Source organism: Boleophthalmus pectinirostris, unplaced genomic scaffold (assembly GCF_026225935.1).
Source record: "Boleophthalmus pectinirostris isolate CB_2022bp ecotype Guang Dong unplaced genomic scaffold, ASM2622593v1 HiC_scaffold_18, whole genome shotgun sequence".
Classification (NCBI taxonomy): Eukaryota; Metazoa; Chordata; class Actinopteri; order Gobiiformes; family Gobiidae; genus Boleophthalmus; species Boleophthalmus pectinirostris.
In genome coordinates, this window is record NW_026571133.1 from 19,647,390 (window position 1) to 19,664,487 (window position 17,098).

The window sequence follows — 17,098 nt, forward strand, 5'->3', positions numbered from 1 at the left end:
GAGGAGGTAGTGTTTAACACAAAAGACAAATGAGCATTTTTCAAACATAAAGGCTCTGTTTTTGCTTCATCTCATCTGAAACATCTGAGTTTTGCCATAGACAGAAGTTAGATGACCTAAATGGGCACTTATTAGTATCATATAACATTTAAAACATAACTAAACCTAATTGACTATTAATTTGAGTTAAATGAGATTGTTCATACATGAAGCAGACTGAATCGGCAGTTTGCTGTCGGTGATGTACATACTGACAAGAGATATTTAATTTGCTTTGCTGTATGTAGATGTCTATGTTGTATTCACTTACTGTGGCTTATTGTGGCTTCTCTGGCAATAGCAAAATGAATTTAAAATAACTATTTTGTTTGCATTGTATATATCTATATGAGATAACTTATATGTAATGGAGATGCAAGCCCTTTGTACATACATGTGTTAGATAGCTATATGAATGTGCTCCCTGATTTCCCCCAATGATCCTGCTCCCTCACTCCACTAACTTCTGTACAGAAATTATGATATTGATTTCCCTTACGAGGCATTGATTGATTATCTGTTCTGGACAATAAACCTGAGTGTTAATATCACCACTACACCTACAGCATCATAAAGGAGCTGCATCAAGTGGTTACATGTGCCATAATATCTCCAATAAAATATATCAAGTGTGTTTGAAATAAGATGTGTGTACTATTAAAACAAGAATGACAAGGCTCTGTCTATACCATTTTATTAGATTTAATAGGTATCAGGAACAACAGGTAATGATGAGGGCCACAGTGAAAACAGATCTTAATATTTTACACCCGAGTGTGAGGACTGGGTCAGTACAAATAAACTGAGGTACAAAAATGCAGAGGCAGCAATTATTTAAGACAAGTTATTCCATGCAGACAAATTATTAAACTCCACATAAAATAATTCATTATTATGTGTTTACATATAAAATGTAAGCAGTGAGAGTTTTTTCAGTTTGAACAAACTGCTTAATTAAGTTGTGCTATAGAACAAAGAATTTGTGGACTTAAAGTCAGGCAGTGGTAATACCAGTCTCTTAAGAAAGGGAAAGAAGCACAATTATCAGTGGTTCATGTTCTCTCATGTGCACACTATTGGTATTAAGGATTATATATCTACATAACAAAAGAGCTGCTTTCTGAATATACACACACTACTGACAAATGACTATAAAATTCTACAGTCACTACAGAATATACAAAGATGAGTTGAACATGTTTAACAGGGCTTATCAGAGGCGTTAATCCATTTGAGCACGGTCTCGCTTCTTTCCCTCCTTCTTTTGCTTCTTGGCATCTGTAAAGCAAAACAAAATGTCAAATGTTTCACATCAAATCATATCTCTAACCTGACTAACTATGTTCTGTCACATGTGGTACAATCCAACACTAAAGTTAAGAGATAATAGTAGAAGCCAGGAGTGTGCATTGTGGATGTAGAGAGATGGATCAGATATATTGTTTGGGGAGTTGCCAGCGTCGGGTTACATATTTTGATATATTATATTTTAAACTGTCTTGTTCCAGCTCTCATTTAGCATTAATACCATTGTTTATATCACTTGCAAAGCAATACCTGTGTGATGATAGCTAGACAATACATAACACATTTATTGTTACCACAGAATCAACAATAGCAATATCCACACCCCCAATTGCATCCACTGCAATAACATTATGGTAATCGACTTCCCAGACAATAACACTTTACAAAGATGGACAGTCAGTCTCAGATCCAATTGTTGTGCCACCAAATCTGACAGTAAAGGCAGCTGTGTCCCCAGTGAAAGTGCCAGACATTACACATATTGGAATTTCACCTTTTATAACTTAAAATAAATGTTTTTAAGAACAACTGATTCGCCCCTGAGAGCAAAGCAGCCCCCAAGTGCACGGGGGAAAAAAATATAGCTCAGCAGTAGCTCAGTTGGTAAAGCGTAGTTCGAATCCTGCTCTCAACATAAGAAACATCTTTGATAGAGTGGTCAGATCCACTGACCCACAGGTTGGCGGTGTGATTACACCTACCACAGATGAATGCTGTTGTGTTGTATACTTGGGCAAGACACTCCTCGCCCCCAGTGTCTGTGTACACTGGTGTATAAATGTGTGTGTGAGTTGGTGAGTGGTTTGAAAGTGGAAAAGTGCTATATAAAAATGTGACCATTTGCCATAACTGATTTGTGTGAAACACATCTGTAACATCTACAGTTCAAATATGACAGAATACAAATGTGCTCTGATGACACAAACATGTCATATTCAAATACAATGAAAACACGAGTAAAACACGTAGTTCAAATGGAGCTTAAAAAAAACAAAAAAACTTTTAAGTTGAGATACAGTGTGAAAACTGAGATCTTCAGAATAAGGGGTACTGATGAAGGGGTACTGACATGGAGGGCCACTTCTTGGGTTACTACCTATTTAAATAATTATTTAGAATTATAATAATTATTTAAAAACTTATGAATGAAACCAAAGTGCCATGTAAAGTAGCATAACTAAAGACTCAAAAGATTTAGTAGAACTTATAAAGATTTAGATGTAGCACTTATAAAGTTGACATTTTTGCAGAAAGAGATAAACCACTGAGGTAGAACATATTTTCTAGTGCAGTGCAGCCTTATTTTAAGTTTGTGTATCTTTCAAGAAGCCACTTGGACTTTCCTTTGTCCATGTCTTTCATCTTTCACATCAAATGTTATATTCCCACAATCTCCCTCTCTCTGATGACTAAGCCCAACCTGTGTGAAGAAAACTGATAAAAAACAAACCAAAAATAAATCTACAAAGCAATGTCAAAAGATTTCAAGCCCACTGCAACCTCAGTATATATAAAGGCATTGACTTATAATGTGTGAAAAGCCAGAATGACTTATAGTGTAGACGGATTATCTTAAAAAGACACGTCCACAACTCACAAATCCTTTAATGACATGCTGCTGGGGAGTTCAGAGCCGAAACAAGGTATGCTTAGCGAATGAGATTTCAATTGAGTCCAATCCTTTTAATATTCTGAATGCAAAGGATGGAAATCTCTTCTAAATCAGTTCTTGTTGTCACCTCGGCAGCTCACACTTCCGGAGCGCTCAGATTTTTTGACATGCCGAGTTCTCCCGTCCATGCAAATCTCCCAGACTGCTCTTCCATCCCATTTGTTTGCTTGTATTCATTTGAGTCAGTCGTCTTGGTCTTTTGGTCTTTTGTTATTGTCAGCAGATTCCTCTCACCAGGCCAAAGAAGATACAGTGTGTTTCAGCCGTGTCCCATATGTGAGATTAGGGCAGCTCTGTTGTACTTTCAGCTACAATAGGACAAAACATGGCACACAGTGGTTTCTCCATCATGACTGAAATGTACAATGTAGCAAGCTCAGAAAAAAACATCAATACAAAAATTATACTACAAGCATGTGGTAAAATCTACATTATAAAGAGGACTACTCAGCTCTGGCCTCTGAAAGTTGTGAAAAGCACTTCTAAACTTTGTGAATTATTAGGATGCTAGGATCGTATTTAACCTTGCGCACCAAGATGGATTCTCGCGATATTCGTGAGTTCACAAACTTAGGAGAATCCATCTTGGCATGCCCCCACTGGTGCGATAGGGCCTGTCAGGTGGATCGTGCACCAGTCACAGAGCAACACTGAGGTTTGTGTGGAAGCCAAAGGCAAAGCCACCAAACAAATCAAAGCAAACCTGGTGATGCTGACAGATGTACTTCAGGCTATTTTAGCGTCAATATAGACTATTTTGTTTGTGAAAAATGTGAAGAAGGTAAGAACTTTGTGCTTTTGTGGACAGGGAAGATGACCACGCTTTTCTCTCAACTGGATGTTACAAAAGCTAGATTTTTCAGCTTGTTCCACTGTTGTGAAGCTCATGACATTCCGCGTTTTCCAATTGCTTTCAGCGAGAGCCATCCCAGATTTCTTTCTATTCTGTTTTATTCTGAATTCTAAAGGGCACACCACTTGCTTAGATGTTACTGATTCACCTGGAAAGTTCCACTGTATTACATTAAACATTTCTATGAGTGAACTGAAACAACTGTAGAGAAGGTGGCAGGTTGAGTGAAGATTCTCAGTAAACTAGCAACTGCAACTTGGTAGATACAATATCCACTTCATTACCCTGATAAATGTGGACAAAATACAGTCCATTAACTTTTCTTTATTTCTCCCTTAATTAGTCTTTACCACCAGCATCTCTGTCCATATATCTAAAGCATAAAAACTCACCATTAACTTCCACTCATCATAGAAGTCATACATTACTCAAACTATAAACTTGAAGGAGGTGTCATCATTATCTGTATCCACTGCTAAACTTTGACTGCACTGTAAAAGATGATTGCTTCATAAAAGACTTCCATAAAGCCTTACATTTAATTACAACTGTTGCCCTGGCCAATAAGATATACAGTAAATCACCCTTCTCTCATTTACCAGAAAGAGAGAGAAGCATATGCGACCTGATTGCACGCTTCTGATGGTCAAAAATCAACCTTCTTTAGCCTGAGATAAAGCTGGAATGTCATGAGGACCCAGTGAAGTTGATCTGTGGCCAGAGGAAGTGGGGACTTGGAGGTTTCTACTGAATTTATTATGTTTCATTTCTGTCACTCTCTTGCTCCACAGGGCCTGGGTATAACGTGGTCTTAGACAGCCAAGACATGCAATTCTCCAGTCTTCAGTCACTCTCTCCGGACACCTCTTAGCATTGTCTCCTCTCCTGAATCTACAAATGACAGATGCTAGCTCCACCAGCGCAGCCCACCACACTGTCCGGGGGAAAATCCTATCTAGGTATTCAGAATTGCAGATTAGGTTGCCGATCCTCGCTGCCTGCTGCCTGGGGGTTAGATCACCTCGCATCTCCCATCTCGCTCTCTATATTGCCAACACTTCTTTCTGTATATTTTATAGAAGCCCTGTGATCTGCCATGGACTGTACCTCTGCCATATACTCAAAAGACAATTTTGCCTCCCCGTGCACAATGCGCGTACACACCACCCCGTGTTTGGTTTTCCCAGTAACCCCCGTGCTTTCCAGGGCTTATCTTCCAACTGGCAGACGTGGGAAATAGCACCTAGCTGTGATAGCGATGCTCTCTTTCCCTGGCTGCCTGGCTTCATCTATGCCACTGTCATGCTCGCTCAGCTCCCCTTAGCTTCCCCCTGCCCCACTCAGCTCCCCTCTGCCCCCAGCACTCTCGCCTCTCAGGGTGTCACTCCATATCCATGCTGCTGGCCTTCATTAGAATAGATGCAACACAGGTATATGCACGAGTGACCAAGCGCTTCTTTTGTGTACCATATGATTATGCACTACTGCTCTGTAAAGCCAACAATAAAGATAATGGAATGATAATGGAAATATATTTGTGTCAGAATGCAGAAACTATACTGTGCATTCTAAGATATAGAAGTAAAATAAGTTAAATTAATGCTTGAATTGGTTTATCTCTTGTATTCATTTTGTAAAAGGTGCACTGCACAACTTTTCTGTTACCTACTTGGCTCCATGGAGATGTTATTGCTTTGCCTGAAATGTTCCATAGTATGACATTAAACAAATTGATCTAGCATTTATTCATTACAGGTGTTTCTATTGCTCAAAAATACAATAGTTCTTTCTGTGAATGAGGGCGACTATCCACAGATCTGAATTGTAATGTAGGGTAGTGCTGTAACCTGCTTGTTACCGTTCGTGATAGATAGGTTCAATCTATACTGTGGAACATTTTAGACAAAGCAAAAATATTTCCATGGAGATAAGCAAGTGGTGGACTCTCCACTATAAATGTTATGTAGTGTACCTTTAATCTAAAAACAGAGAATAGATCTGGCCACTATCTTTCAGCTAATATTAGCCATAGTGTTGCTCATACATGATTCTGAACCTTTGAGAAAAAATTGTATTAAGAGTTTTTATTTCACACATCTAATTATTCTGTTTCAACTCAATTTCAGTCATAAAATAGTACACTGTGCAATAGTTTTACATGTTGTATTTAGTAGTATTAGTATGAATAATACAACTGTATATGCTAAATAAACAAATAGATAAAGACATGTAAATAAATCTAACCCTTAAAGCACAGTATTTGGTAAGAAAATATCTCAGGTGGTTGAACACAGTTCCTAAACACTCCCCTGCTGCATTACTTAAGGGTGACACGTCAAAATAAACAATGTTGTCCCTTATCCGTCAGATAGAGTTGAGCTAAAATCTGAAGACAAATATTGGTCCTGACAGAAGCGTTAGAGCTGGGACTATCCAGCTCACATCCTGTTACCGCAGACATCTCATTGTCTTATCGCATCATTGGGTCCTCACCTGCTCCTGTGTGTTTGCTTTGGCCACAGTGAAGTTAGGCAAACTCTATATCGGAATATGGTTTGCACACATGTCATCTGTGGAGCTGGATAAGAGCACTTGTGTGATCATTGGCAGCCGTACGCACTCATAATCCTATTTGAACAGTGCAAAATTCACAGCGGGTCAATAGCCTTTATCAAATTTTCAAAGGTCAATGACTCACTTGACATGAGCAGAGTGCTCCTTCGTCATTTTGTCTATTTAAACCTCTCAGCAAATACCACTATTTCGATTCTTTCTGTTTTTAGGTTGTGTTAAGAGCAAATGGAAAGCTTTTTGATTATTTAGGTAATTGATGATTAAAGACGTGTAATTATCTCTAAATAGTGATTTAACCTCTTCACCTTTACCTCGTCACTGTTAGTAACAGGCTCACCTATCTTTAACAGGTGGATTCGATTGGATTGAGGGTGGCCTAATCTAAATGAGAATCACTGCTGCTCTGCCTCATTTATAATTGTTTGTTTGAAAATACACAGCACAAGATAGAAAGTTCATAGGTGTCATAGTAATAATATTAGAAAAAAGACATTCACAATGATTTGTCAATTCTAACTGTAATGTGTCCAGTCTGTTGTTTTCTTCATTTGTCTTTAGTTATTGGCCTGTCACAAAAACAAACTTTGAAGCATGATATACTGCTACAGAGAAATATTGCAATAAACAATAATACTGAAACTATTATGCCACTGATACAAAGCAGGAGAGTCCCAGTAAACTTATTTTTAAATAGACAGTTTAATTAAAAGACAACAAATAAAAAAGCTGAATAAACCAATAATTAGCCATATAAGTTATGTTATGTTCCAACATTCATATACTGAACAATAAGTTGATATAGTATTTATCATGACAGGTCTAGTTATTGGTCAATTTTACCAGAGCAGAGGTCACTCGTCAGGAACCAAAAAAATTGAGTGACAGGAGGATTAGCCAGTTAGAGAGACACATGCTCCGTTTGCAAAAAAAAAAAAAAAAACTAACTTGGCTGCTTACACATAAAAAAGAAAAATCAACTAAGCACCAAACTATTAGTTATTTCAGGTAAAAGAAGTTATATATTTTGTTCTGAATGTTACGAGAAGTTTTGAATGATGTCTTCTGCTTTTGACGGATGCTTGCTACAAATTAGCAGCTGTGGTTGGATTGTCTCAATTTTGGACGGAGGTTTTTCATGCTCTATGTTCAGATTCCAGTCCCTTCTGGATTCGAACAGAATGTAGAAGGGACTGGCTGGTCAGGCAACTCATCTCCACCAGCTGTGAAATTGGAAAACATTCGAGGAGCCTTGAATTTGGGAAAACTTTTGCAAAACAATCCCAAAGTTATGTGGTCAAGTTTCAACTGGACAACCAACTCTTGTCTTATATCAAGAGAATGCCCCAACCACACAAAAGCATTTCCTTGTGTAACGCAAATTGTCATTCAAATACATTCCCATTTGACTGATATTTTTGCTGAACTTTCTTTCTGACATATCTTTAATTACATTTTGACTCTGTTTCTGTTTCTAAAACAGTAAAATGTCATAACTGTGTTGGTGATCAAAGATTGTGTGTATTTTCCGAGACAGAGTAATCCATCAGTTAGACATTGGCGTATACATTGCTGACAGGCCTAACATGTCGATCTCTATATGATTAATCCCCTTCGGCTTACCTTGCAGCTTGGTCTTGGGGATTTTCCCACAAGGCTTGGTGGCTGTAACTGTGGAAGCGCAGGTTGCATCCATGAGCGCCCTCTTGAGCACCCCTGTTCTGTTCTTCTTCCCCGTTGCCAGATCACACTCCCCCCACGCGTCGAACTCATACTTGCATTCTCCTGTTGAGCAGACAAAACAATCAGATACTTTATTAGATGCTTTTGTGCACTGGAGTAGTACTAAGCAGCCATCATGGTGAAGACGCCGATGCAGAAATGTCTAGTGAAATTACACCTCTCGGTGTCTATATTTGTCTTTTTAAGGGTACCAATTGCAATCATTCAATAAAATAAGCCCCTAGAGTCTGAGGAGGTGTGAGTCATATACTTTGAATAGCCATGATGAGTTTTTTTTTTTTTTTTTTTTCATTTATTTGGCTATTACCTGCTGCTCATCAAAATTTCCTCAATACAACTTAATGTTCAAAGCAAAAATTAAACAACTTTAATGGTTTTGGTGCAAATGGCCTTACATTTAAAACTTCACCTTATACAGCCCTTTCCAGGTGACAAAGCAACATAAACTTGTCTGATCATCCAGAAATCTTGACAACAAAATCTTCAGCAATACCTAAAAAAAAAAGACTAAATTTGACCTCAGAGGGATGCGAATTGAATATGGCTCCAAAAACAAAGCCTCTTGCAGTCCCCAGCAAAGGCAACTAGTTCATTTATCAAATTATATCAGCATTTTATGTTTGTATTGCATTTGCCATTAGCCAAAACAAGAGAGCTAATTAGGGGCAGTTGCTCATTTGCAAGTTCAGTTAAATCAAACCGAGACAACAAAACTAATCTCCACAGATTACAAATATCCATTTGGCCAAAGGAAATACAGATTTATGGATAGTTTGCTTTGTTTACAAAAATGTGAAACTTTAAACACGAAAAGGCATGGCAAAAGCTATTGGAACAAACTTCGATAACACATGATGCATTTGTTATTAGATGCAATCAGGGTTTGCTTGTCTCTATTGGAATATAGTTAAAATTAGGGGTAGGACGAATTACAGTTTGCCTAAAACAAGAGACAAGACATAAGATTGGGTCTACGAGAATGAGACAAAAGAAATACATTTGGATTTGGCATGAATTAAAATAAATAAATAATAAATACTGTTCACAATTTTGGCCACACCATTTTTCTTCAAAGAGGTTCATTTTGGTCCAGTATTATTTCCAAATAAAGGTTCTTTTTAACAGAGCAGTGTGTTATTTAGCATTTGCTCATTTTTCATTTACTTTATTTTATATTTTAGCATTGCTTTTTGGAACTACAGCTCAAGAAATGTAACTCCATGGAACGTAACCTCTTTTTTTGTCCAATGCAAAATAAAAACATGGGGAAAAAATGTGCGCACTCTCTTGTGGCAATTTTGTCTCATGAGATCCTGTGTAACAAGATCTTGTCGCATCCCTAGTTTAAATTATACAATTCTCTGAGTCTTTATACCTTGTATCTGGGACTTATATGTTGCTTCATAAGGGAATACTTTGTTATTATATTGTCCATGTAGTCACACCTCTTCCTCATTTCTCCACTGTGTCACATTGTCTTACACTCCCAGGACACTAATGAAAACAGGGCAAGGTGACGAGACCGGTGAAAAGACAAGCATTGCACAGTGGACACATCAGCTACTGCACTACAGGGACTGCATGAGCATCCAATTTTCAAAATTCTGCACCTTCATACCTATAATTTGTCCTGAAAAAAACATTTCCTTTCATACTCTAGGGAATAAGGCCTTTCTCAAGCATCATATTAAACCGGACAAACAAATGGTTATTTACACCAGGCCCATCGCACATCCTGAAACCCACTTAGACAGACATAACCTAATAATTATCATAATTCCACTGATTTAAATAGCGCTTCACACTGCGTTATTCATTCACTTCGCACACTTTGTGATATTAAGCTACTTTTGTGACTGTTCGTAGCTGCCCCGTGCTTGATGAATGGAAATAAGAATGCCAGTCTGCCCTCTCCAGCCACAGCCAATCCTGCCCTTGGTTCTCCTGTCTCTCTCACTCTCTCTAAAGCACTGTTTACCTCTTTTGTTATGAAGTACACATTTAAACAATACTGTGATGTGGGCTTTTCCCGCTCCTGACAGATGACAACTTTTTTATTCTTAACTGAAAAGGCCCGAGGCTTGTACGGTAGCCACTTGCCCAAAACTTTTTGTGCTGTAATCTATATAAGCAGTTAGTGGGCCCATTATTTGCCGCAGTGTGTTCATCACTCCTGACAGGCTCATTGGCGAGCAGCATGCCGCTGCCTGAAAGCCTTTAGTGGGAAAACAAAAGTCCCCCAGGCCTGTCACTGAGAGACAGTTCAGCATTCAAGACTGCAGTCTCAAACCTGAACAGACAATGGTACAAAATGAGTATTCCTTTTCTTTCCCAGAAATGTTAATTATTTTATAATTAACTCAGCTTGACGGTGTATTACCTGCTGTGATATCATTCATGAGAGACATGATTCAAAAAAGTTGTTCTATTTTTTGGTTTGAAGTTTACCTCCAAACTTCTTCTTCCAGTTGCATGGGATCTTGCAGCGCTGGGTCTTGATGGTCTGCTTGCAGTCAGTGCCAGTGCGGGTGCCCTCTCTGGTGCCCAGTCCACAATCACCCACATTGGCCACACACACGCTCCATTGCCACTCCCCGCAGTCAGACCTGCGCTCCTTCTTCCCTGTCAATAAGAAATACTTGGCTGTCCAAATGCATGTGATTGACTGATTGGGATTGATTGCTTTATTAGCCCTGGTTTTGAGAGGAGATACATGTTAAATCTATACGCAAGAATGACTTGTTACTTGTGTTTTCTTTTTTAAGTTACATTTAGTTGCATTTTTCTCTAGGTGCAATAACATAAAGTCTAAATTAGTTTTCCAAGTCTCCCATGTGGATCTATTAATGAACCTCCAGGCTGAGTGTAATTGTTTGTTCTAATGTTATACTTGTTCTCCCTTAACTCAAATATGTTTTTTTTTTTTTTTGTTGTGTTTTGTTTTTCCCCCAGAAGAGAAGTCAATTAGTATCTTTTGCAAAATGTCTTTGTATTTATTGTATTCTTAAGAGACACTTTTACCCTTGGGGCTTCCATTTGTTGCAAACTAAAGTTGAATCAAACTCTTTTTAACAAAACATTTCAATCAGTGCAGTCTTGCCAAGAAGTTGTGGTACCTCATAATGTAATTACTGAGAGGGAGAACTTTCTTTTTGTAAAGTGAATCAATCTTTTTTTGGCTGTTGTTCAATAGCTTGTGTAAGTTACAGACAAGTGCTCCTATTTACAACAAGAGTCAGGGCCTATACAAAGTTGATGTGGTTGATGATTGTTTAATCACCAGTTTTTTCAGCTTTGCCGCCTTCAGCCGCCATGACTGTTACCACCAGCAGCGCCATAGCTACCAGCAATGTCCACAGCTTCTGTCCACCCATCCTGTAACAAAAAAATAATCGTAAAGGAGAAAGTTTAAAGCCCATTTGTTCAAAACATCACTGATGATTGAGAATTATGTCTTCCTTTAAAAAAAAAAAAAAGTGTTGTGACAATATTCATTGCTATTCTATACTTCTGAGCAAATTCCTCCACTATTCATTCAGACTTGGAGTGGCACAAGGAGTATACTGCCATATAACACTTACTTATTACTCATTAAAAGAAAAAGATGAATGTAACATTATCTTACTGCAATATTCAATGCATATATTGCTATTGTACAGTTAAAACAACTGCCAGCACTAGGCCTGTATCTCTAACCGTCAACTAAGTCTGGTCTATAGTGACGGATAAATAACTGAAAGATAAAACTTGCAGAAAATTGTGTAAAACTAACATAGTGATCTGTTTGGCTGCACAGATGAGGTATGAGGCACACGGCTGTTGTCTTATGGGAACACAGCACTAGCCTCCGGACTTCTCTCTGTGTCACCTCCACTAAGGAAGCTTGATCAGGCTGCAGTTTGTCTCCAGTAAGCTGTCAGAGACTAGCACATGTGTTTGATACTGGATTGAGTGGTCAAAACCCCCAGAAAAGTGACACTTAAAAGTTGAACATATTTGTTCACAGTGATTGATGTGTGGTAAAAAAAAAAAAAGATGTTTTAAAAGTTTGAGATGTGACAGGTTTTCAGAAGTTAACATTTCAACAATTGAAACTATAGTTTCAGCAGGCACAACTTGACAGTTTTGGACATTATTGATTTTTGGCGGATTGACATGAATCATATATATAAAACAAAGCTACAGACCACTCATTCATTTGAAATAAACTCTTATAACAAAGAGCTAATGGAAAGTGTAAAAAGCATGCACAAAAATGTCTCTTGTGATTTTTAAACACCATTTTTCTCACTCAGCTATACTCACCATGGAATGCAGACACTAGGGAGGTCAAGTGTTTGGACCAAGTACCACCAGCCTATAAATCTGACCACTTTATCAACAATGTTTATACCAGGAAAGAGAATCTAACCACAACCTTCAGATCAGAGGACAAGCACTCTTCCAGTTGAGCTATAGAGTTTCTCTTTCATCAAGGAATCTAATGCAGAAACCTCTCAGTGATGCAAATGTTCTTAAAAAGTTGGGCTTGGACAAGCATGAATGTATGTTTAGTCAATATTAATCAAAACGTTATTCAAATAAATAAAATATACATTCCCTGTTTTACTGACTAAACTAATGTCGCTGTAGATGGATGAGAGCTTCTGTGTGTGCACAGGATCTACAAAGTTGTTCACAGGATTGATTTGGTGCACACCAAAATGTGTCAGTTCTGACTCCATTATGATTAAATAACATTTTGCTTCTTTTTAAGTCATTCTCAAGATTAATTTCCTTATCCGAAGGAAAGGTTTAAAATCGCTGCATTCCCACTTTCAGGATGTGCACAATGAGTTCTAAGAGTTTGAGAGAGCAAACCCAATGAAAGCTCTGTGATAAAGATCATTTTCTAAGAAAAACCTATTGTGGCCTTTCAGAAGATAAGACAGCGTTTCCCTCACATACTGTGTGACCGGCTCTTGACGCATAAAGGGAAATAGGGCTGATGACTTTGGACCAAAACTGTGTGGGAATTTAACTGAATTAGCCTTTTCTTCTGTCTGAGGGAGTCCTACAAGATGACTTCTTCTCTAAGGGTCAGTACATTAGAGCAGCATCTTCCCACCGTGCACTCATTTCTGAGGGTGTTTGGCTAGACTGCTGTGTACTCTGATAAGCCGAACTGCTAGGGCTAATGTAAAGCATGTACATCGTTTTGCATAGGCCATCTTTTCGGATTACGATAAAAATATCTCAGGGTTTTCATAAGGGCACATTTTAATTGGTGTAGATTAAAGCAGGGCTTCCTACAGTCCAATGCTAAATATTGGCAGTTGTACTCCTACTCCTCCAGACCAGTTGTCAAAGTGTCCTTTGGCAATTAAATACTTACCTTGTGTATGGTGTTCAAGAGAGAGTCTATATGGAGAAGCTCTATTTATAAATGATGATGCACACACATTTCCACATTTCAACACTTAAGGCACTTGGCAAAGAATTTGTGAGAGGGGTAGAGACAGGCTCTTCTTCTTCCAATATTAATTGGTACAAAGTTATAACACTGTCACTGCAGAGACCTACAGCAGAAGTTCAACAGAAAGCACTTGATATTTGACAGTTTTTAATATTTTATTATAGTTGTACTTCTAGTACAGTGTTTGCAATAAAGAACCTTCAGATTCTTTTTCACATTACACCAATCTACACTGCAGGCTTGTAGTAAATTATCCATTAGTTGAGTGTATTTGGCCAAAGGGACATAAAACAGAATGATGTACTATACTGTGGAGAAAAAAGTTGAATCTCATCCAATTCTTTGGGGCAGCACATCTGTTATTTTGCTGAACAACATTCTTTATCTGAGCCCCTCCAATAAAGACGGAGCATTTTTCCACCAGATCTGTTTTGCTCTGACATGTCTTGTTATCTACATAATTAAGCTGAAGCATTAAAAATGGCAGGCCGCTCCCGGTGGGCTGAGATGGTCGTGGATATGCTCCTTGTGTGAAAGCCTCATTCCACAGGGGTTAGTTCAGCCCAAATGTCATCAACAGTCAAGACCATGAGAATTAGTCGTATCAAACCCTTCATTTTGCTCGATTGATCTTGAACAAAAGTAGGTCACCAAAGAGGAGAAAATGCCAATAGCCACCAGAAATCGGTGGACCTATAGTGACACCGCCTTGTACTACTCTGTTCTCACCATCAAGTACAAAAACACGGAGTCTTTCTTCTTCCTCATTAGGGCTGATGTAATCCCTGTCTAGTACATGAAAGAGAATCGGCTACACTGTCAGAAATGTTGACTGTGTCTCCTCATAGTCACTGTGCTGGAACAATCAGGAAGAGGTTTATGCAAGAGTGAAGCACATTTAGATGTTTCAGGTGGATGGTGAAACTAGATTTATGCAATCAGAAAGCTACACTGTGGAGTTAGTGTGAATATGATTGATTATCAAACAGTAAAAGTTACAATGCTTATAATATAAAAAGGTGCTGCGAGAAAGGTGTAAAAAGCATTTAAAAAGGTCCAAGGCATTCAGTTGGACATGCAGTAAAAGACCTTTACCTGTTACTTGGGTTGATGGATCAAGTCGATGACAATATAGTGTCTTCATTGTGGGATCATCTAGTAAAGAGCAACACTTTGAGTTTATCTGAAACACTTCCTGTAGTTGATTGTAAAATATATAAATATATTGAAAAATATAATAAAATTAACTTAATTAGCTGTTGTTGTTTTTTTTTTTTGTTTTTTTTTGTTTTGTAGGCTCTGACCAGTTAATTAATGTTGGTCAGTCAGTTCATAGTTGAATTTTTCACTATTTTATGTTTAACAACAACAAACGACTGCTGTTGCAATTTTGTGCTATACAAGAATACACTGAAATGAATTAATCTTTGTTCTGACTTCTCCTTTCCTGTTGTTCCTCTCAGTGCCAGAGATATAACCTCATTTCACCCCATCACTGTGTCACCAGTGAAAACCTCATCACTATGGAATTTGTCCTCCACCCTCCACTCAGTCTCCAATCAGCACCACAGCAGCACCGATGCCATCTTCCTCTCTTCCATCTTAAGTTTGAATCAATATCATTCCAATGGATTTCTTTTAGTCTTTCTTGTAATTACATTGATTTGGTCCTTTCAGCAGATGGAGTTTTCCTCCCAAATAACATTGTTGGTCATGGAGTGACCACTTCAAATTGCAGAAAAAGAGAGATGAGCTGTTAAATGTGTTTGGACATCGAGGGAGGAAATGTAATCTCATTGGTGAATTTTAGTTTATAGAATGTGATTATGTCATTCTCTCAGCTGGGGCAAATGCCATATTTCCCTATAGAATGCATTTTGCCATGAAATATCTGACAGGTAAATTCACAAATGTTTAATATGATGAGTTCAATTCGTGATTACACCAATTAACTTGAACAATGAATTATGTTCATTTTAGATGACTTCCATCTGCATTAAATATTACTGGCCTATTGATGGTTTTCAGATTCTAGAATGTGATGATGTCCTACTCCCAGATAGGGGCAAAAGCCAGTTTTTTTTCTACTGATTACATTGTAATTTTCCATGAAATATCCAAAAGGTAAACCCACAAATGCTAAACCTGATCATTTGACTAGACTATAGAACTTACTATACTACAACAAATCTACAATTAAATGATACTAATTTTAGCTGCTCCAATCTGAATGAAATATTACTGGCCTATAGAATGTTGTGATGCCACCAAAAACCCACCAATAAATAATAACTGTAACTGTAACCAAAGGATGTTATTTTTTTTTTTAATCCATTTAGTTTTTTTACAATTCTTAATCAAACTGTGTGGGACGAGGGACAGGGGCTTAAATGTCTATGCAGTGCAACTACAAGAGGGACATGTGGTCACCCTACCAGTTAGTGCATTGTGTTTAAATCACTAAATATACTGGGTCTTGTGCAGTGCAAACCTCTCTATTGTAGCACTGATTTGCATACACGTACATGCTCAGTCAAACACACTCAGTCCGTTCATTTGTTAGATCTGCGGTGATTAATGGAAGCCAGGGTAAACCTGTTAGAGCAGTGGGCATGTAGCCGAGATCACGATAGCGCTCCTGTCTGCTGCTGTGGTACTGGTGGACGAGGCTGAAACGCCACACCACGCTCCACTGGTTTCATTTGCAGAGTAAAAGCAGGGATCATTGCCAACCACACTACACTGTAAAGCATGACTGACGAGAGGTCAATGGGGAGAGAGCATCTTATCATATATAGTACAGCCTCCATGCTACATACAAGGCTGCAAAGGGTCATGGGAAGCCAAACTATACCCAGCTGACTTAATTTCAAACAAAACACTCTGGAATGGTCATATTTATAACTCGTGTTTATCATTCAAGTAGAATAGTGAAATATTTATTAAGATGTTCATGTGTATCAGTGCAACAAAACGTCTACTGTAGCCAGCAGAATAAGCATCATTTGTACAATGTTTTGGTCTCACATGTGAAGCAAGGTTAGTGTGCACTAAATGACCTTGTTTATGGGTTTAGCTATGTATTCTGCTGTGTGGACCAATGAAATATTTATGACACTCACATGCAACATATCTAATATTGTTTACTGTTTTAAATTCTTAGGCTAGAGGACCACAACAACAAGTGCTCAGTGACCCTAATTTTAACTATAAATGACCAGTGGCCACAATACCTCATATTCAAATTAAAATTTGTGGGTTTCAGTTTCCTGTTAGGAAGGCGTAATTTTGGGTAGTTTTCATTTCATTGTTAACTGCTATGGCAATGGTGCTAATTTTTCACTCTGAAACAAACTGATAGATATCTAATGCCACAAGAGTGAATACTTTCAGAACTATGGATCTATCAGTCAGCTGCAAAATTAGTAAATAAATATACATAGCATAAGTGCTATGC

The 17,098-nt window shown here is 38.0% G+C and overlaps 1 protein-coding gene across 2 annotated transcripts in view; it reads right to left on the reverse strand.

Annotated features, from left to right (window-relative positions):
• Positions 1-780: 780 nt before the first annotated feature.
• Positions 781-17,098, reverse strand: part of ptn (pleiotrophin) — a 53,645-nt gene continuing 37,327 nt past the window's right edge. For both annotated transcript variants that reach the window (XM_055153858.1, XM_020926651.2), the window contains exons 2-5: positions 11,467-11,561; positions 10,635-10,808; positions 8,067-8,228; positions 781-1,317 (exon numbers count right to left, since the gene is read on the reverse strand). In XM_055153858.1, the coding sequence (XP_055009833.1) occupies positions 1,262-1,317; positions 8,067-8,228; positions 10,635-10,808; positions 11,467-11,560 (486 nt within the window). In that variant the 5' untranslated portion in view covers position 11,561 and the 3' untranslated portion in view covers positions 781-1,261. The remainder of the gene's footprint in view (positions 1,318-8,066; positions 8,229-10,634; positions 10,809-11,466; positions 11,562-17,098) is intronic.